Here is a 22236-nt window from a genome sequence, read left to right as displayed (position 1 = left end):
AGTCTATGTTAACCCTTAAACGCCGAAGCGTTAAAAAAAAAACAAAAAAAAATGCTTCCGTGTGCCGGAGGTGTTTCAGAGTGAACACGGAAGCGGAAAAAATATTTTTTTCAAAAAATCACAGCGCGCTTAGTTTTCAAGAGTAAGAGTTTATTTTTGGCTCCTTTTTTTGTCATTCGCTGAAGTTTAGTATGCAACCATCAGAAATGAAAAAAATTATCATTATCATATATAAATAATGCGATATATGATAGCGCAAAAACAAAATTTCATATATAATTGTATTCAAATCGCGCTGTGCGCAAAACGGTTAAAGGTAACAAGTTACTTTGTTTTTTGTTGTAATGTACACTAAATTGCGATCATTTTGGTATATAACACATTGTAAAACGATAAAAGCAACACAGAGAAAATATTATCACAAAATAATGCATGAATTCGTAATGCGCGGACGTAAACAAATATTTTTTCAAAAATTCACCATAAATCTAAATATTGTCCTAGAGACTTCCAATTTCCTTCACAATGAAGAAAAATGATTGAATATTACTATACTGTAAGAGGATTAGCTTACAAATGCAGATTTTGACCATATCTGACGAGTTAAAGTTGACCGAATGTCGAATTTTTATATATATATTTTTTTATATGCAATTATTTCGGAAATAAAAAAAGCTACAACCCTCAAATTATTTTTTGTTTTATTCTACATGAAATTGCACACATTTTCATATATAAAACTCTATGAAATGCCTAATATGAAACGGAGCAAATATTCCGAGAATGGGACGTACGCATTTTGGAGATTTGTGGCGGAGAATCCGCGCGCGAAGGGAAGGAAAGTTTTTTTTTTTAATTCACCATAAATCTAAATATTGTGCTAGAGACTTCGAATTTGTTTCAAGATGAAGATAAATGACTGAATATTACTAGACTGTAAGAGTTTTTAGCTTACAATTGCGTTTTTTTCGACCATTTCGGTAGAGTCAAGTTGACCGAACGTGGTTTTTTTTCTATTTATCGTGATTTATAATGCAAATATTTCAAAAATGAGCAAAAGCTAACAACCATTCAATTAATTTTTTGTTATAGTTCTAACAATGAAATTGCGCACATTTTCATATATAAAACTCTATGAAAAGCCTAATATTAAATGGAGCAAATATTCCGAGAATGGGACGTACGCATTTTGGAGATTTGTGGCGGAGAATCCGCGTGCGGAGGGAAGGAAAGTTTTTTTTTTTAATTCACCATAAATCTAAATATTGTGCTAGAGACTTCGAATTTGTTTCAAGATGAAGATAAATGACTGAATATTACTAGACTGTAAGAGTTTTAGCTTACAATTGCGTTTTTCGACCATTTCGGTAGAGTCAAAGTTGACCGAACGTGGTTTTTTTTCTATTTATCGTGATTTATATGCAAATATTTCAAAAATGAGAAAAGCTACAACCTTCAATGATTTTTTGTTGTATTCTACATGAAATTGCGCACATTTTCATATATAAAACTTTATGTAACGGCTAATTTAAAATGGTGCAAACATTACCACAATCGCACGTATGATTTTTTTGGAAGAGTTTCCGCGCGGACGTAAAGAAAATGTTATTTTCATAAATTCACCATAAATCGAAATATTGTGCTAGACTCTTCCAATTTGTTGCAAAATGAAGGTAAATGCTTGAATATTACTAGAATATAAGCGTTTTAGCTTACAATTGCGTTTTTCGACCATTTCGGTAGAGTCAAAGTTGACCGAAGGTTGAAAATTTGTCACTTATCATTTTTTTTATGAAAATATTTCAAAATTGATAGAAACTACAACCATGGGTTGTTTTAGTTGTATTGTGCATGAAATTTCGCACATTTCCATATATAAAACTTTATGTAACGGCTAATTTTAAAATGGTGCAAATATTACCACAATCGCATGTATGATTTTTTTTGAAGAGTTACCGCGCGGACGTAAGGAAAAAGTTTTTTCATAAATTCACCATAAATCGAAATATTGTGCTAGAGACTTCCAATTAGTTGCAAAATTAAGGTAAATGATCGAATATTACTAAAATATAAGCGTTTTAGCTTACAATTGCCTTTTTTAACCATTTCGGTAGAGTCAAAGTTGACCAAAGGTTGAAATTTTGGCACTTATCGTTATTTATATGAAAATATCTCAAAACTGATAAACGCTACAATCATGAGTCTTTTGTTGTTGTATTCTATATAAAAATACGCACATTTTCATATATAATACTCCATGTAACGGCTAATTTAAAATGGTACAAAAATTATGTCAAAGTGACGAAATAATTTCCGAGATGTGTCAGATACTTTTTAGTGCGGCAAGAAAGAAATTCGCGCTTGCGCGCCTGCGTAACGATTGTAAACAAAACAACACCTTGATCCGTGAACTCCCAGCATCCCCCAAGGCGCGTGGTTCAAGAGTTTTCGGCTGGTAAGCCTAAAAGTATTTTTCCGCGAATTTTTAAAAAAACTTTTGTATGTCGACGTAAAATACGTCCAGTCGGCACCCGAGAGACAAAAAATGTTGACGTAAAATACGTCCAGTCGGCGTTTAAGGGTTAAATGTGGAATTAAATAGCCCATTTTCACAATTTATAATTTTTTTTACTAGTCTTGCTGACATCTTTAGTAATTTTTCATTATTTCAGCCTGTAATTGGAATCATTGTACTTAGTACATGATTCTAAATTTGAGGCTCTCATAATTTATAATAGTAGTAATTTTGAAATACTGAATTTCTAAAGGAAAAGTGTAGTACACTAAATATATATTTTTGCGTAAGATTCATATATACTGCCTGGTTATGTTTGCATTACAATTTTTCTACTTTTTTTACCATTTCACATGTTCTTCTTACTTATGGTGTAAAAGTTCTAAACATTCCAATACAGTTGATTGATTTTCCCTTGAATTGTTGCAGGCATTTTAACTGTTGATCCAGCAAATATAATTCCAAAATGGATGGGGAACGTTTTGTTTCTCACCTGAAGTCCCTTGGAGTTCCTGGAGCAGATGCTTTAGTAGGCAGTAATTATGACTGGCTATTCCTAACAGAGCAGGGTTCTCCATTAGCAACCTTTTTGAATGGTTCGTGGAACATCTTATCCAGTGATGTTTTGTCAGAGAATGAATTGAAAAAGTAAGTGTGAAAAGCTTGTTTGTTGTGTAGCAGGTAATGCAGTATTGACAATTTTATTTTCCAGATAGATCATTCTTTAGTGGGCTTTCACTTGTAATACAGTGTTATGAAAATATTGCAGTATGTATTTTGGAAATTAGTTTGTTGTGAAATATTAAAGTTTCTTAATTTGTTAATTAATTTCATGATTTTAAGTACCCATTCTCATAGGAACTTCATTTTTATTCAGCACAATTCAGGATCTGTAGTACCCAATTGAGATTTATTTTTTATTTTGTGTCCACTTCCTTTGCAACAAACCATCATATAAATTTATTTAGGTTTCATCTGGTTTTTCTAGATGAACTTATTTTTATTTTCATGAATTGTGCACAGACTGGTGTAAATCAAAACTATCTCTTTAGATAACTTGTTCAAAGTTGTTCAACCAAAGGTTCATGCTCGCAGCTGAAGCCTCATTTAGTTATATGTCAATGGAAATATGTTAAACATTTTTTAAGATTGTTTCTAAAGAGCAATTTTTTTTATGTAGTTATGATGCAGCAGTTTCTAGAGGGGAAATATTGACAAGTCATCAGCTGGAAGAGATGGAGGCCTGTTTTTCATGTTTACCAAGCTTGAGCAATGCTTGTCAGGAGGAAGATCAGACAAACATTATATCATCCGAGGAAAAGGAAAGACTAGAGTTGCAACTAGATATTTTAACAAGGAGGAAAAATCAGTTAAGGTATGTTTTGCATTCATTCTGTGGTCTGTGGTTTCTTCGGCCTTATGCTGCTCACACTAGACTTTTAAACTATCTTTTGCAAGTTTCATTTTTTTTTTTCTCTTCATCTGAAGTAGGCTCATTAACCCCTTCTTTACCGGGTGGGTGAGCAGAATGTAAACATTGCGTTCGCTGCCGAACTGAATCTCTCGGTAGTGAAGGGTTACAGGCTCCAGTTTGGAGGGGTGCCGATCGTAAAAATATTTGCCAAAAATACACTAATCAAGACAGGCTAATGAAATTATCAGGTATTATTAGCGCTATAATAACGCATATTCTCTGTGAGTTTTATCATCCTACAGGGAAAATAAATGATTTTATGAAAAAAAATGTGAAACGTAAGTGTCCCTTGTACAAGGGACACTGGTGGTCGGTGAGAAAACTATAGTCTTGAATAGAAATTCGGTCTTACAGAATGTTGGTATATCCACCTGGAACATGCACATAGAGTATTATCAAAATAGAATAGTAAATAAGCACATAATAACAAAAAAAAGAGCAACAACTAAAGCAGAACCCCGCCGATAAATATGGAAATCGCAAATTTTATAGTATATCTCTCAAAAATTGGTCGATGTCGTTTTCTACGTTTTCTAAGATTAGTTTCATCACAGAAAACAACTTTAGGGGTATCTAAACTAATTATTAATAAACATTACCTTAATATAATTTATCTAGCCCTAAATCCCCAAAAACCGCACCAAAATTTACCACATTGGCAACCCTGTTACCTCCTATTCTGTCCGCCAGTTGGCAACACTGTCGTTGACAGATACGAAAACCTTCCCTCAAATCAGTTGTTAACGAGCGGCCGTGTTGTTTACATCACGGCCACTCTTTATAAATTTCCTTAAACATTTTTGTGCCTTTAAAGCTTTCATTATTTGTTAAATGAGACTTTATATGAATTACCACTCACACATTACATCACGAAATAGTGAATTAACTTTGATTTCTGTTGTGGTTCTTATCTTAAATTACGAACTTTTGCGCGACCCGGAACTACTGACCTGTCCAATTCTTTACAATGGATTACCATGAAATTTACGATGCTTCCTTCTGCCAGCAACATCAGGAACTGCCCGGTTTGGGGTGTGGGACAAGGATGAGTAGCAGGGAGTATGAACCCCATGACATTTGTAGCTCTTGTCGTGGACAGGTTTGTGACTTGACTTCTCGTTGTGACGTATGTAAGCCCTGGTCTGACGAGGATATGACTGCTTATATGAAACGCCAAACAATCTTGCAGCGTAAAAGATCGGTTAAGGAGAAAAAGAAATCTATTGCTAGAACTGTATCTAACGAATTCTTTGACTTGGGCGCTCATGGTTCTGGCTCTTCGGTTTCGGTATCGTACGACTCCGATTCCGAATTAATTGATGCTTTGCCCCCTGTACAACCGGTAATTAGTGAAGTTATTTCTGATGTGGATTCAAAGATTTTGGCAATGGAAACTACCTGGAAACAGAATTTTAAGAAATTACAGCTTAGTCTAGATAGAGATATTTCAGCTAAGTTTAACAATCTGTCAGAGAATTTTCAAGAAGCCTTTACTAGAATGTCTAACACACTTTTAGATTCATTTTCAGCTCCTCGTCAGGTACCTGTCGACAGCACCATGGGTAACGGTGCGACAGATACCCCGGCTTGTGAACCCCGTTGTGGCGAAGGCCTAGGGGGGATCCGGTCCGGGCAGGTGCCTAACGAATCTTTACCCAACGTGTCCCCTGTTAGTCCCGTAACAGTGCCAAAGGGCGCTTATTTGGAGGAAGAAGGGGGGAGGGATATTAGTGTCAGACCTAAGATAGCTAGTCGTCAGGATTTTACTTCAGGGGAAGTTTCTAAGTTAGGATCTGACGATGATGATGATGATGATGATGATGACGCGGATTCGTGTGATATTGATGTTTCCTCGAATGGATGTCATGATGTAGAATTCAAGAAACTTTTTGATTTAATTTTGAGTTTTCTTCCTCAGGCGAGGCCTAAAGAGCAGAAGCAGCCTCCGCCTCGTTGTATTACAGAAGGGATTTTTCTTGACGGTCCTTCCCGGTCACAGAATTTTTACGTTTTCCCTTTGCCCAGAGGTTCGCGAGAGTGAGGGCAGACGTTGCCGCTAAAACTTTCGAAGGTGATCGGGGAAGGGAAGAGGAAGCTCTCTTCTCTTCTACGACACCAGAGAGGAGTTTACCAGGTGGCGGATGATTCTTCATTCTCTCGACCCCCCAAAGCCAAATCCTGATTTGTCCGACTTTCAAGTCAACCCTTGCCTTCTAAGGCTTCGATCTCTGTCTCAATTGAAGATTTTATTGCTATGGAGTCTGTTATGAGCTCCTTACAAGAAGCTCAATCCTTCAATATGTGGGTCCTCGGAGGGCTTTTAATGTATATCAAGGACTCCGGGTTTGTTCCTCCTGATGCTCCTCTTTTTGAGAAATTCTGCTCATCCATTTCAATCGCTTCTGTACATCAACGAAACTTGCTGCTTCAATGCAGGCCTTTCTTGTTTCTCTAAGGCGTAACCTGTATTTGTCGCAGTTACCCTCCTCTGTATCGGAGATTCAGAGAACCCGTCTTGTTTGTCCATCCTTCTCCTTTTGGCGAGTTTCCTTTTCGATATTTCTGTGCTTTCTGAGGTTTTGATTTTGAAGGAACATCAAGGTGATGTCTCTTCCCAAGCTCACTGGGCCTTATCAAGAGCTTTTTCCTCTGGTCTTCCTCCCGTTCCTTCAAGGAGTAAGCGTAAGTTTAGGACCAGATCTGTACCTTCTGCTCCAGCCCAACAACCTCCTTCTGGCTCTTTTTTTCCAGGGTACATCTCAGGTTGCTGGTGCCTCTACTTCATCCTCTGGTGCTCACCCTTTGAAACGCGGGAGAGGTTCTTGGCGTGGCTCTAAGGGCAGAGAAAGAGCTCAACCTCCAGGAGGACCTTCTTCTTTTTCTTCTTCTTCCTTGTCTCTGCGTAAGAATTTTCGGAAGTAGGAGTCATCACCTCGCCTGGAGACCGCAGTAGGAGCTTGTCTCTCCGCCATTGGTCAGCTTGGCAGGGAGGGGAGAGCGGTGGATGCTTGGGTGGTGGAGGTCCTGAAGGAAGGTACGAGATCCCTTTGTTTCCAGACCTCCACTTTCCAATCGTCCTCTCGAGTTCAGCAGTTATTCCCCTCACTCAATCAGGGGTCAAGCCTTGGAGAAGGAGCTTTTCTTTGGCCCTCTTGGAGAAGGATGCCATAGAGCGAGCTCCTCCTTCTCCCGGGTGTTTTTACTCTCGGATGTTTGTAGTTCTAAAGGCCTCGGGTGCCTGCGCCCCATCATAGATCTTTCGGTTCTGAACAAGTTCATTCTAAAGTCCAAGTTCAGGATGGGACGGTCCAGACTGTTCTTTCATCCGTCAGGAGGGGGGACTGGATGATTTCCATCGATCTGCAGGATGCTTATCTGTAAATCCCCATCCATCCAAGAAGCAGACCTTACCTTCGGTTTTTTTTCACGGACTCGGGAGTTTTCCAGTTTCAAGACTCTTTGTTTCGGCCTCACCACTGCTCCACAGGTCTTTTCTCGGGTGATGGCTCCTGTTTCAGCTATTCTGCATCAGTTAAATGTAAGGATGCTTCGGTATCTGGACGATTGGCTAGTCCAGGCCGAATCTCTAGAGAAATGTCTCCGGTCGAGGGAGATAGTTCTGTCTCTTTGTGTCGAGTTGGGCATTCGTGTCAACTTCGACAAGTCCAATCTAATCCCTTGCCAGATCATGACTTATCTGGGGATTGTTTTGAATTCCCAGATTTTGAGGGCTTCTCCCGCTCAGAAACGGATAGACAAGCTTCTGAGTCTGATCGAAGAAATTTTGTCCTCCGTAACGCAGCAGTTTCTCTTTGGTTTGGAGGTCTCTCCTGGGCCATTTGTCATCCCTCATCTAACTGGTTCCGGAGGTCGTCTCAGAATGAGGTCCCCTTCAGTCGACACTTCGCCAGTTATGGGATTTCGTGTCCGAGGACACGATAGTCGCCTTCTCCACAATGTTGGAAGGATCTCCGTTGGTTGATGGAAGTTACCTTCACCGCCTCAAGTCAGGGACATCTCTTCTTTCGGTTCCTCCGGACCTAATGTTTTGGTCAGACGCCTCGGATCAAGGTTGGGGCGCACACCTGGGCTCCGAAGCCGCTTCGGGCCTTTGGTTAGAGGAGGAGAGGATCATGTCCATAAATTGGAGGGAACTGAGGGCAGTGTACCTAGGCCTTCTTTCATTTCAGGAACAACTGTTGGAGTCGGTTGTCGTGATCTTTGTCGACAACACCACAGCAGTCTCGTACTTGAGAAACCAAGGCGGCACACAGTTGGATCTTCTCACTCAGAAGCCCGAATCAATCCTGTGTTGGGCAGAAGAACCGGGGATTACGTTGGTCCCTCAGTTTATCCTGGGCCACCACAACGTCTTAGCAAGACGCCTTGTCGAGACCGAACGAAGTTCAAGGGTCGGAGTGGACACTTGCCAGGAAGTCTTCGACAGCCTCAGGAAGAAATGGCCTGTCACAGTCGATCTGTTTTTGCCACCCCACTGAATTTTCGGTGCCAGATATTCTTCGCCCCTTACCAGACTCCTCAGAGTGCTGGGACAGACTCTCTTTTGCAGGACTGGGAGGGACTTCAAGCCTATGCTTTTCCTCCGTTCTCTCTGGTAAGGTCAGTCTCAACAAAGTGAGGGCAACCAAGCGTCTGGATCTCACCTTGATCGCCCCCTTCTGGCCACAGAAGGAGTGGTTCCCGACCTTCTGGAAGCACTGGTGGAACCCCCCATTCACCTGCCAAAGAGACCAGATCTTCTCAAACAAACCCCATTTTCATCGGTTCCATCAGAGGCTCCACATGCTTCATCATCATGCCTGGAGACTGTTCAGGGAGTTCTCCAAGCACGAAGGGTTCTCCTCCAGAGTGGCGCGACAGTGGCTCTTGCCAGACGGCAATAAACAGAGTAAATTATCAGGCTAAATGGTCGGTTTACAGACGTTGGTGTAAGTCTCAAGGACATTCAATTTCTAGACTTCCTTACCGAAAGTAGCGGAGTTTTTGTCATTTACATCATGATAGGGCCCTGTCACCTTCGTGCATTAAGGGTTATAGGTCTATGCTTTCCTATGTTTTTAAGGCAAGGCTCCCTGAGATCTCTTCATCTTATGTCATTAGAGATTTACTTCGATCTTTTTCCGTATTTCGACCCAGGCCGCAGTGTTCGCCTCCGACATGGGACGTTAACAAAGTCCTTCAAGCCTTAAGGTTCCCTCCGTTTGAGCCTCTGAATTCTGCCAAATTTAGGGACCTCTCTTCTAAGACACTCTTCCTTGTCTCACTGGCTACAGCCAAGAGGGTGGGTGAACTGCAAGCACACTCTTTTCTGGTTGCCAGATCTGGACAAGAAATGATTTTGCCATACCTTCCTGAATTTGTCGCAAAGACTGAATCATCTGATAATCCCATTCCCAGGTCTTTCGTACTGAAGTCGCTGGTCGACTTTGTTGGTAATTTAAATGAGGAATTAGTTCTTTGCCCTGTTAGGGCGCTCTCATGTTATTTACGCCGCACGAAGGACATTCAGGGTCGTCCCCGTCATCTGTTTGTTTCACCCCGAAATGTCAAGAGACCTATTTCAAAGAATGGTGTATCCTTTTTTCTCAGAGATCTGATCGTTAAAACTGGTGGTTTTCGGCTGCTGGGGAAGACCAGACGCCGAGAGCACACAGTATTAGAGCAGTTGCTACATCAGTAGCTTTTATGAAGAACGTCTCAGTCGCCAAGGTGCTTGAGGCGGCGACTTGGCGTTCTAATTCTGTTTTTGCCTCTTTTTACTTGAGGGATATTTCTCTAGTTAGGCGACCTTCGTTCTTTGGGCCCGTTGGTGATGGCAGGACAGGTCGTCAGACAGGAGAATTAGGTAGTCTTCCTGTGTTACGTTTGGTTGCTACCTGTATATTATTTCATCAATTTTTGTTTTGTTTTGTGTATATTGTTTTTTTGTTTTTGTATTATAACCCATGGCAGTTTTTGATGTAGTTATAATGGGAATTAGGCAGTTTGGTATTTAGGTGTTGTTGATGACAAGGACTGACTGCTTGGCAACTCATGCTGCTTCCATTGTCAGTGTGAAATGGTTCCAGCCACTGGGTTGTCGGCACTGGCGACTACGCTTCTCCCAGAGTCGATGCTGACCTAGGACTAGCCACTGGTTCGCTTGTCCTGACGACTCCTGCTTCTTCCACTGTCCTGGACAGGGAATTAGTCGATGGATCGTCTGCTGTCATCTGGTGACTCGCTCACCATCTACTTTTTGTCTCACCTGTCTTCTCGGAGTCAGACACTCGTGTGAGATCAGGCGACATTTAGTAGCCCTGAGTTTCTTGTTGACGAAGTCGGTTGCGTTGATACACCCCCGATGATCGCGTAACATGAGACCAGGTTGGACTGTCAGGCATTCGTCCTTTGGGACTGAATCGCCTTTTTGCTCCGCGCAAATCCTTTCTCTTGGCACCAGAAAGCTCGAGTTAGGAGTTGCTCATGAGCCGATTCGTTGCTGGCGACGTCGGGTTGCGTTGATACACCCCAAAGTTTGCTTAGCTTTGAATCGCCCAGACGGTCCAGACACTCATCCTTTAGGGAAAGAATAGTGCTTGATAGTCTTCAGGGTGCAGCCTTGCTGTCCGCTATTCGTCTGACTGGTCACCTGGTCGGTCACCTGACTTTAGTACAGACGGACTGACTCTGCACTTACTCCTTGTCCTGTGCTACCGCAGTTGGTGGCATATGGTAGGAGACTTTGAGTTGTTAGTATTTTTGACCTTGGGTTGAGTTTTGACTGCCTATGATATATATTTCTTTGTTTGTTTTCTCCTATTCTGTCCGAAGGGAAATTGTATTCAGATTCCCTCCTCCTTTTCAATGTGGTTAATCGGGCTAGATAAATTATATTAAGGTAATGTTTATTAATATGGAATTTTTATTCTAAAATTAATATTAATAATACTTACCTGTATAATTTATCTAGTCCCACCCACCCTCCTACCCACGATCTGCCTATCACAACTGATTTGAGGGAAGGTTTTCGTATCTGTCAACGACAGTGTTGCCAACTGGCGGACAGAATAGGAGGTAACAGGGTTGCCAATGTGGTAAATTTTGGTGCGGTTTTTGGGGATTTAGGGCTAGATAAATTATACAGGTAAGTATTATTAATATTAATTTTAGAATAAAAATTCCATTTTCAAGTTTCTTGTCCTCAGAAAAAATAGCTTTTTTGCTTTTTCTCTGGTTTGGTTTTTTATATATAAAATTACTATAAGGCTTTATTTTTACCTTCATTTATCTGGTGTTCATATCTTTTATTTGTAAAATGTAATATGTGAATAAATAAATAAATACAGTAATGATGATGCAACTGGGAACTGGTTTATACTTGGGTAGAAGTTATTACATGTTTACGCTTGTTTGGTTTTGTAATTTTTTGTTGAGACGCAGTTCATCTGTCACCTACACACTACTATGATAAGATAAATAAGCAGATTAATAATATTTTTTTGGGTTCCATCATCACGTCTGGTCATCGTGTCATACTGTTTATTTTGCTCCAAACTCTTCAAACCAAAATTACAGAATGATTGGAAGTCCCTATCTGAAAAGAGGAGTTTTGGTGGTACTTTGCGTACCACCTTTATGCACCCGGCGCAGTGTAGTAGACTTGAATGGTGGTTCCCGCGTACATCCAAACAAACTTTCGGTAATGAAGAGGTTAAGCCTTCATTCAACCCTTGTCTGGTCTTTGGGCAAGATGTTTTCTGTTTAACTCCTATATAGGCTGAAGAGTAATTTCCAATACACCACCCCACGTACTCGATTTTATGTTCACTCTCAAAATAAAGTGAAATGATAATTTTTTTTGTAGTATTCATCTTCCGTATATGAAAACTGAACTTCAGGGAAGCAGACCTGTAATAAATGCTTAAAATAGAAGGCTCACAAATAGGGAAGTCTTATTCAGATTTTTTTCACTAAAAAAATTCCTGCAGTATGTACCATTTTCCATCTCTCAGTAAGTTGATAGTATTAATGTATGTACTGTATATGTATGCCCTATGGTATTCAGTATTGTTTAACAACCTTAAAATTGCTATATATGACAGCTCAGCTATATTTCCTTAGCACATTAACCAATTACTGTATGTGTTACTAACTGTTATTTTGTTCATGAAACTTACCTGTCAGATATATATATAGCTGTATTTTCTGAAGTCCGACAGAATCTCAAAAACTTCCGGCACACGCAGTGGTCGGCCAGGTGGTTAGTACCCATTCCCGCCATTGGGAGGGGGGTATCAGGAACCATTCCCATTATTAATAAACATTACCTTAATATAATTTATCTAGCCCTAAATCCCCAAAAACCTCACCAAAATTTACCACATTGGCAACCCTGTTACCTCCTATTCTGTCCGCCAGTGGCAACACTGTCGTTGACAGATACGAAAACCTTCCCTCAAATCAGTTGTTAACGAGGCGGCCGTGTTGTTTACATCACGGCCACTCTTTATAAATTTCCTTAAACATTTTTTGTTTTTTTGCTTTAAAGCTTTCATTATTTGTTAAATGAGACTTTATGTGAATTACCACTCACGCATTACATCACGAAATAGTGAATTAGCTTTGATTTCTGTTGTGGTTCTTATCTAAAATTACGAACTTTTGCGCGACCCGGAACTACTGACCTGTCCAATTCTACAATGGATTACCAAGAAATTACGATGCTTCCGTCTGCCAGCAACATCAGGAACTGCCCGGTCTGTGGGACAAGGATGAGTAGCAGGGAGTATGAACCCCATGACATTTGTAGCTCTTGTCGTGGACAGGTTTGTGACTTGACTTCTCGTTGTGACGTATGTAAGCCCTGGTCTGACGAGGATATGACTGCTTATATGAAACGCCAAACAATCTTGCGCGTAAAAGATTCGGTTAAGGAGAAAAAGAAATCGATTGCTAGAACTGTATCTAACGAATTCTTTGACTTGGGCGCTCATGGTTCTGGCTCTTCGGTTTCGGTATCGTACGACTCTGATTCCAGAATTAATTGATGCTTTGCTCCCTGTACAACGGTAATTAGTGAAGTTATTTCTGATGTAGATTCAAAGATTTTGGCAATGGAAACTACCTGGAAACAGAATTTTAAGAAATTACAGCTTAGTCTAGATAGAGATATTTCAGCTAAGTTTAACAATCTGTCAGAGAATTTTCAAGAAGCCTTTACTAGAATGTCTAACACACTTTTAGATTCATTTTCAGCTCCTCGTCAGGTACCTGTCGACAGCACCATGGGTAACGGTGCGACAGATACCCCGGCTTGTGAACCCCGTCGTGGCGAAGGCCTAGGGGGGATCCGGTCTCGGGCAGGTTGCCTAACGAATCTTACCCAACGTGTCCCCTGTAGTCCCGTAACAGTGCCAAAGGGCGCTTATTTAGGAGAAGGGGGGGGGGGTATATTAGTGTCAGGCCTAAGATAGCTAGTCGTCAGGATTTTACTTCAGGGGAAGTTTCTAAGTTAGGATCTGACGACGATGATGATGATGATGACGCGGATTCGTGTGATATTGATGTTTCCTCGAATGGATGTCATGATGTAGAATTCAAGAAACTTTTTTGATTTAATTTTTTGAGTTTTCTTCCTCAGGCGAGGCCTAAAGAGCAGAAGCAGCCTCCGCCTCGTTGTATTACAGAAGGGATTTTTCTTGACGGTCCTTCCCGGTCACAGGAATTTTTACGTTTTCCCTTTGCCCAGAGGTTCGCGAGAGTGAGGGCGGACGTTGCCGCTAAACTTTCGAAGGTGATCGGGGAAGGGAAGAGGAAGCTCTCTCTCTTTCTACGACACCGGAGAGGAGTTTACCAGGTGGCGGATGATTCTTCATTCTCTCGACCCCCCAAGCCAAATCCTGATTTTGTCCGGCTTTCAAGTCAACCCTTGCCTTCTAAGGCTTCGATCTCTGTCTCAATTGAAGATTTTATTGCTATGGAGTCTGTTATGAGCTCCTTACAAGAAGCTCAATCCTTCAATATGTGGGTCCTCGGAGGGCTTTTAATGTATATCAAGGACTCCGGGTTTGTTCCTCCTGATGCTCCTCTTTTTGAGAAATTCTGCTCATCCATTTCAATCGCTTCTGTACATCAGAACGAGCTTGCTGCTTCAATGCAGGCCTTTCTTGTTTCTCTAAGGCGTACCTGTATTTGTCGCAGTTACCCTCCTCTGTATCGGAGATTCAGAGAACCCCGTCTGTTGTCCTCTTCTCTTTTGGCGATTTCCTTTTCGATATTTCTGTGCTTTCTGAGGTTTGAAGGAACATCAAGGTGATGCCTCTTCCCAAGCTCACTGGGCCTTATCAAGAGCTTTTTCCTCTGGTCTTCCTCCCGTTCCTTCAAGGAGTAAGCGTAACTTTAGGACCAGATCTGTACCTTCTGCTCCAGCCCAACAACCTCCTTCTGGCTCTTTTTTCCAGAGTAATCTCAGGTTGGCTGGTGCCTCTACTTCATCCTCTGGTGCTCACCCTTTGAAACGCGGGAGAGGTTCTTGGCGTGCTCTAATGGCAGAGAGGAAAGAGCTCAACCTCCAGGAGGACCTTCTTATTCTTCTTCTTCTTCTTCCTTGTCTCTGCGTAAGAATTTTCGGAAGTAGGAGTCATCACCTCGCTGGAGACCGCAGTAGGAGCTTGTCTCTCCGCCATTGGTCAGCTTGGCAGGGGAGAGCGGTGGATGCTTGGGTGGTGGAGGTCCTGAAGGAAGGTTACGAGATCCCTTTTGTTTTCCAGACCTCCACTTTCCAATCGTCCTCTCGAGTTCAGCAGTTATTACCTCACTCAATCAGGGGTCAAGCCTTGGAGAAGGAGCTTTCGGCCCTCTTGGAGAAGGATGCCAATAGAGCGGAGCCCTCCTTCCTTCCTGGGTTTTTACTCTCGGATGTTTGTAGTTCTAAAGGCCTCGGGTGCCTGGCGCCCCCATCATAGATCTTTCGGTTTGAACAAGTTCATTCTAAAGTCCAAGTTCAGGATGGAGACGGTCCAGACTGTTCTTTCACCTCCGTCAGGAGGGGGACTGGATGATTTCCCATCGATCGCAGGATGCTTATCTGCAAATCCCCATCCATCCAAGAAGCAAGACCTTACCTTCGGTTTTTCACGGACTCGGGAGTTTTCCAGTTCAAGACCCTTTGTTTCGGCCTCACCACTGCTCACAGGTCTTTTCTCGGGTGATGGCTCCTGTTTCAGCTATTCCTGCATCAGTTAAATGTAAGAATGCTTGGTATCTGGACCATTGGCTAGTCCAGGCCTGAATCTCTAGAGAAATGTCTCCGGTCGAGGGAGATAGTTCTGTCTCTTTGTGTCGAGTTGGGCATTCGTGTCAACTTCGACAAGTCCAATCTAATCCCTTGCCAGATCATGACTTATCTGGGGATTGTTTTGAATTCCCAGATTTTGAGGGCTCTCTCGCTCAGAAAACGGATAGACAAGCTTCTGAGTCTGATCGAAGAATTTTTGTCCTCCGTAACGCTGCCAGTTTCTCTTTGGAGGTCTCTCCTGGGCCATTTGTCATCCCTCATCCAACTGGTTCCCGGAGGTCGTCTCAGAATGAGGTCCCTTCAGTCGACACTTCGCCAGTCATGGGATTTCGTGTCCGAGGACCACAATTGTCGCCTCTTCTCCACAATGTCGGAAGGATCTCCGTTGGTGGATGGAAGTTCACCGCCTCAAGTCAGGGACATTCTCTTCTTTCGGTTCCTCCGGACCTAATGTTTTGGTCAGACGCCTCGGATCAAGGTTGGGGCGCACACCTGGGCTCCGAAGCCGCTTCGGGCCTTTGGTTAGAGGAGGAGAGGAGCATGTCAATACATTTGAGGGAACTGAGGGCAGTGTACCTAGGCCTTCTTTCATTTCAGGAACAAAACTGTTGGAGTCGGTTGTCGCGATCTTTGTCGACAACACCACAGCAGTCTCGTACTTGAGAAACCAAGGCGGCACACAGTCGGATCTTCTCACTCAAGAAGCCCGATCAATCCTGTGTTGGGCAGAAGACAGGGGGATTACGTTGGTCCCTCAGTTTATCCTGGGCCATCACAACGTCTTAGCAGACGCCTTGTCAAGACCGAACGAAGTTCAAGGGTCGGAGTGGACACTTTGCCAGGAAGTCTTCGACAGCCTCAGGAAGAAATGGCCTGTCACAGTCGATCTGTTTGCCACCCCACTGAATTTTCGGTGCCAGATATTCTTCGCCCCTTACCAGAACTCCTCAGAGTGCCGGGACAGACTCTCTTTTGCAGGACTGGGAGGGACTTCAAGCCTCTATGCTTTTCCTCCGTTCTCTCTGGTAAGGTCAGTCCTCAACAAAGTGAGGGCAACCAAGCGTCTGGATCTCACCTTGATCGCCCCCTTATGGCTACCAGAAGGAGTGGTTTCCCGACCTTCTGGAAGCACTGGTGGAACCCCCCATTCACCTGCCAGAGAGACCAGATCTTCTCCAACAACCCCATTTTCATCGGTTCCATCAGAGGCTCCACATGCTTCATCTTCATGCCTGGAGACTGTCAGGAGGTTCTCCAAGCACGAAGGGTTCTCCTCCAGAGTGGCGCGACAGTTTGGCTCTTGCCAGACGCAATCAACCAGAGTAAATTATCAGGCTAAAATGGTCGATTTACAGACGTTGGTGTAAGTCTCAAGGACATTCAATTTCTAGACCTTCCTTACCGAAAGTAGCGGAGTTTTTTGTTCATTTACATCATGATAGGGCCCTGTCACCTTCGTGCATTAAATTAGGGTTTTATAGGTCTATGCTTTCCTATGTTTTTAAGGCTCAAGGCTCCCTGAGATCTCTTCATCTTTATGTCATTAGAGATTTACTTCGATCTTTTTTCAGTATTTCGACCCAGGCCGCAGTGTTCGCCTCCGACATGGGACGTTAACAAAGTCCTTCAAGCCTTAAGGTTCCCTCCGTTTGAGCCTCTGAATTCTGCCAAATTTAGGGACCTCTCTTCTAAGACACTCTTCCTTGTCTCACTGGCTACAGCCAAGAGGGTGGGTGAACTGCAAGCACTCTTCTTTTCTGGTTGCCAGATCTGGACAAGAAATGATTTTGCCATACCTTCCTGAATTTGTCGCAAAGACTGAATCATCTGATAATCCCATTCCCAGGTCTTTCGTACTGAAGTCGCTGGTCGACTTTGTTGGTAATTTAAATGAGGAATTAGTTCTTTGCCCTGTTAGGGCGCTCTCATGTTATTTACGCCGCACGAAGGACATTCAGGGTCGTCCCCGTCATCTGTTTGTTTCACCCCGAAATGTCAAGAGACCTATTTCAAAGAATGGTGTATCCTTTTTTCTCAGAGATCTGATCGTTAAAACTGGTGGTCGGCTGCTGGGGAAGACCAGACGCCGAGAGCACACAGTATTAGAGCAGTTGCTACATCAGTAGCTTTTATGAAGAACGTCTCAGTCGCCAAGGTGCTTGAGGCGGCGACTTGGCGTTCTAATTCTGTTTTTGCCTCTTTTTACTTGAGGGATATTTTCTTAGTTCTAGGCGACCTTCGTTCTTTGGGCCGTTGGTGATGGCAGGACAGGTCGTCAGACAGGAGAATTAGGTAGTCTTCCTGTGTTACGTTTGGTGCTACCTGTATATATTCATCAATTTTTGTTTTGTTGTATATATTTTTTTTGTTTTTGTATTATACCCATGGCAGTTTTTGATGTAGTTATAATGGGAATTAGGGCAGTTTGGTATTTAGGTGGTTGTTGATGACAAGGACTGACTGCTTGGCAACTCATGCTGCTTCCATTGTCAGTGTGAAATGGTTCCAGCCACTGGGTTGTCGGCACTGGCGACTACGCTTCTCCAGAGTCGATGCTGACTAGGACTAGCCCACTGGTTCGCTTGTCCTGACGACTCCTGATTCTTCACTGTCCTGGACAGGGAATTAGTCGATGGATCGTCTGCTGTCATCTGGTGACTCGCTCACATCTACTTTTTGTCTCACCTGTCTTCTCGGAGTCAGACACTCGTGTGAGATCAGGCGACATTTAGTAGCCCTGAGTTTTCTTGTTGACGAAGTCGGTTGCGTTGGATACACCCCGATGACGTGTAACATGAGACCAGGTTGGACTGTCAGCATCGTCCTTTGGGACTGAATCGTCTTTTGCTCGCTCCTCTCTCTTGGCACCAGAAAAGCTAGAGTTAGGAGTTGCTCATGAGCCGATTCGTTGCTGGCGACGTCGGGTTGCGTTGATACACCCCCAAGGTTTGCTTAGCTTTGAATCGCCTAGACAGTCACTCATCCTTTAGGGAAAGAATAGTGCTTGATAGTCTTCAGGGTGCAGCCTTGCTGTCCGCAATTCGTCTGACTGGTCACCTGACTTTAGTACAGACGGACTGACTATGCACTTACTCCTTGTCCTGTGCTACCGCAGTTTGGTGGCATTATGGTAGGAGACTTTGAGTTGTTAGTATCTTAGACCTTGGGTTGAGTTTTGACTGCCTATGATATATTTTTGTACATGCAACTTCCCCGGCAGATATATACTTAGCTATAGTCTCTGACGTCCCGACAGAATTCAAAACTCGCGGCACACGCGACAGGTAGGTCAGGTGACCAGCCCACTCCCGCCGCAGTGGGTGGCGGGAATAGGAACCATTCCCGTTTTCTAACCAGAATTTTTCTGTTGCCGGTAGCAACAACATCGTTGTTGGTACCTCCTGCATTGGAATTCTTTTCTCGTTGGCCGAGGATTATCTGTTGACCTTTGGTGATGTACATTGATCTTTGGTTTTGGCATACGCTTATCGTGGACCGCGTTTTTTGATTTTGGTTTGTATACTCTTTAAAATGTCTGACGTGGCACCTGTATTTAGGGTGTGTGCGAAAGAGGAATGTAAGGTGAGGCTACGAAAGCATCGGTCGGAATCCTCAACACGGTCTGTAAAAAATGTAGGGTGGGGAAATGATTGGTTCTGTCAAAACTCAACACCTGTCTGGAATGTGAGAGTTTTAACGGAAGTGGAATGGAAGACCTTGGCTTCTTATGTAAGGAAACTTGAGAAAGATAGAGTTAGGAGGGCTTCCATCAGAAGCTCAAGTAGATCCTGCTCTATTGAACAGGAAGTAGCTCCTAACTCTTCTGTTAATTCACCTGCTCATAGTTTGGTTTCAGCCCCTTCCCCCCAGCAGCGAACCTGTAGATGCGTCTACGGAAATGGCTGCAATGAGAGCCTCAATAATCAGCTTGAAATCGCAACTGCAAGCAATGAAGGAGACAGGTAAGCGCAGTGATGTGTGCAGTGATTTGTGCAGTGTCCCCAGTGAAGTGGAGGGGGCGTCTGACCAACTCCACATTGCTCCTAGGCCTAGACCTCTTTCAGACTCCCATGACCAAGGGAGGAGGAATGTCGAAAGCCGCAAGGGGGATGTAGAGTATTCCCAACGGTCAGGCGTCCCTTCGGCAGATCCTGTAGCCGCTTCCCAGGCTGCCAAGGACAGCTACTGCAAAAGCGTCCTCAGGAAGTGCTTTTCGGACTCAGACTCTTCGTCTCCAAGAAGAGGATGGAGTTCTTCTCTAAGTCGCGTCCTCTTAAGAGATCCTGGAAAACGCCAGCAAGCGAAGCGTTGCATTCCAGTCCTGAACCTTTTCCGGAGTATTCTGCTCGGAAGAAGAGAGCTACGAGATCTCCTGACTCTTCTCCGGAAGGTTTCGCACACAAGACGAAGGAAGTCTTGGTAGGACTCCAACAGCAGTTGTCTGCCTTAGTGGGTGTTCTTTCTGAAGGCTCTTCTAGGAAGAAAGAAAGTTTTCTTCGCCTCCCAGGAGGGATAGGAGAGAATCTAGTGCCTCTCCGGATGGACGCAAAGGGAAAAGGAGCTATTCGCCTGCTAGACGTAGTTACCAGGACGCAAACGTCTCCGCTACTGGACGACGGGAACAAAGGGTTCTCCTTTCTCCTCGCAGGCGCATTTCGCCTTCCAGGCGTCCTCATCAGGACGCAAATGCCTCTCCTTCTTGGACCAGGCAGCCTCACCAGGACGCAAGCGCCTTGCCTTCTTGGCCCAGGCGTGCTCACCAGGACGCAAGCGCCTCTCCTTCTTGGCGCCAGGAACAGGATGTTCTCCTTTCTCCTTGCAGGCGCTCTTCGCCTCACAGGCGTCTGATTCAGGACGCAAGCGCCTCTCCTAGCAGACGCAAGGAGCAGAGCAGAAGCCCGAGTATAGGGAAGCTCCAGGACTCGTGCAGGAAGGAGAATAGAAACAAGGTTTCGGATATCCAGCAAGGGGACATTGATTCTCTTACAGTTAGGAAACACGAAAGAAAAAGGCTTCTTTCTACGGATCGGTCTCCTGAAAAGGCAAAGCCCTCTTCTCCTGCATTGCTTTTGGAAGAAGTTTCAGAAGAAGAGATATCCAAAGATGCAGGAGTTTCGGACTATAAGAGACTTGCTTCTCTTTTGTTGCAGGTGTTTGGAGACTCGCTACGCCAGTCGGATCCCCCTTCTCCGGGATCTTTATTATCCAGTACGAAACTGTCGAAGTCCTCCTCCTTCGTTAGGATGACCCTACTCTTTCTATGAGAAAGTCTCTGAAGAGCTCGAGAGCTGGCTCAGATCTAAGAAGGAAGCGGGGAAGACGGTATTCGCTTGTCCTCCCTCTAAACTGACGGGGAAACCAGGTATGTGGTATGACACCAAGGAGCCAATGGGCCTGGGACTCCCTTCGTCCTCAGATGCGGACTTTTCCGCTCTTGTAGATTCGTCAAGACGACGCTCTCTGCATTCTGCAAAAGCCTCTTGGGGAATTGTGTGAGGTTGATCATCTCATCAAGGGCCTGTTCAAGACTCTCGAAGTCTTTAACTTTATGGACTGGGCTTTGGGAGCTTTAGCCAAGAAGTCTCAAGAACCAGACTTTGTTACCATGGAAGAGTTGGGCAGTGTATTAACCTGCCTAGACAAGGCGGTTTATGGATGGCTCCAATGAAGTGGCATCCTTTTTGGATCCTGTATATTGAAGAAGAGGGCAGTGTTTAGCTCCTTCTTAACGAAATCTGTTTCGCCTCCTGCAGAGATCCTCCTTTTATAAACGCGCCCCTCTCTAGTCACCTTTTCCTCAGGAAACTAGTGAGGGATATATCGAAAGACCTTATCAGAAAAAGGCCACACAGGACCTGCTGGCCCAGTCAGCTAAAAGGCTAAAACCTGCTGTTCAGGTTTCAAAGAAGGAGAAAGTTCCTTCCAGCAGCCCTTTCGGGGAAGGTCTGCCCCTAGATCTTCTCTTAGAAGTAGACGATCGGAGAAGAGAGGAAGGTCTTCTCGAAGGCCGTTCGGCAAGACCCAGTGAGACTGCGGTCCTCCAGACAAAAGTGGGTGCCAGGCTTCTAAACTTTTACGAACCTTGGGCACAGAAAGGTGCCGATGCCTAGGTCCCTATCCATCCTAAAGAAAGGATATTTAATCCCCTTCAGGAAAAACCTCCCTTAACTACAACTCCAAGGGAGTTGACAGCAAACTACAAGGATTCTGTCAAGAAACAAGCCCTTCTACATCTCGTGGAGCAGATGCTTTACACGGAAGCCATAGAGGAAGTAAAAGATCTCTCTTCCCAGGGGTTTTACAATCGCCTGTTCTTGGTTCCGAAAAAGTTCAGGAGGTTGGAGGCCAGTTTCTGGACGTGAGCGCCCTGAACGTGTTCGTAGCAAAGAGGAAGTTCACAATGGAGACGACAGCCTCGGTGTTAGCAGCCCTGCGTCCAGGGGACTGGATGGTATCCTGGACCTGCAGGATGCTTATTTCCACGTGCCAATACACCCGTCTTCCAGGAAATACCTCAGATTTATGGCTCAAGGAAGAGTATTTCAATTTCGGCCCTATGCTTCGGACTATCAACAGCCCCTCAAGTATTCACGGGACTAATGAAAAATGTGGCTCACTGGCTTCATCTCGAACGGAAGGGATTCGAATATCCTTGTATCTAGACGACTGGCTGATACGAGCGCAGTCGCGAGTCAGATGTCTGGAGGACTTAAAGCTGACACTGGAGTTAACACAGTCCTTGGGACTGTTGGTAAACCTTGAGAAATCCCAGATGATTCCCAGCAGAACATTGTTTATCTGGGGATTCGGATGGATTCTCGGGGTTTTCATGTGTTTCCATCACAGGAAAGACAGAACCGCTGCTTTGGAAAAAGTAGCAAACCTTCCTAGAGAAAGACAATGTTCCGCGAGGGAATGGATGAGTCTTCTGGGGACCCTTTCCTCGTT

The 22236-nt window shown here is 43.8% G+C and overlaps 1 protein-coding gene across 1 annotated transcript in view; it reads left to right on the top strand.

Moving 5' to 3' along the window:
* LOC135224362 (uncharacterized) overlaps positions 1-22236 on the top strand; it is a 102656-nt gene that overhangs the window by 2555 nt on the left and 77865 nt on the right. Inside the window, 2 exon segments of the mRNA XM_064263303.1 lie at positions 2945-3163; positions 3696-3890. Of these exon segments, the coding sequence (XP_064119373.1) occupies positions 2982-3163; positions 3696-3890 (377 nt within the window). The 5' untranslated portion in view covers positions 2945-2981.

The sequence above is a fragment of the Macrobrachium nipponense genome, chromosome 12 (assembly GCF_015104395.2).
Source record: "Macrobrachium nipponense isolate FS-2020 chromosome 12, ASM1510439v2, whole genome shotgun sequence".
Classification (NCBI taxonomy): domain Eukaryota; kingdom Metazoa; phylum Arthropoda; class Malacostraca; order Decapoda; family Palaemonidae; genus Macrobrachium; species Macrobrachium nipponense.
Note: the sequence above shows the minus strand (reverse complement) of the source record. Positions and strands in the feature narration are given on the sequence as shown.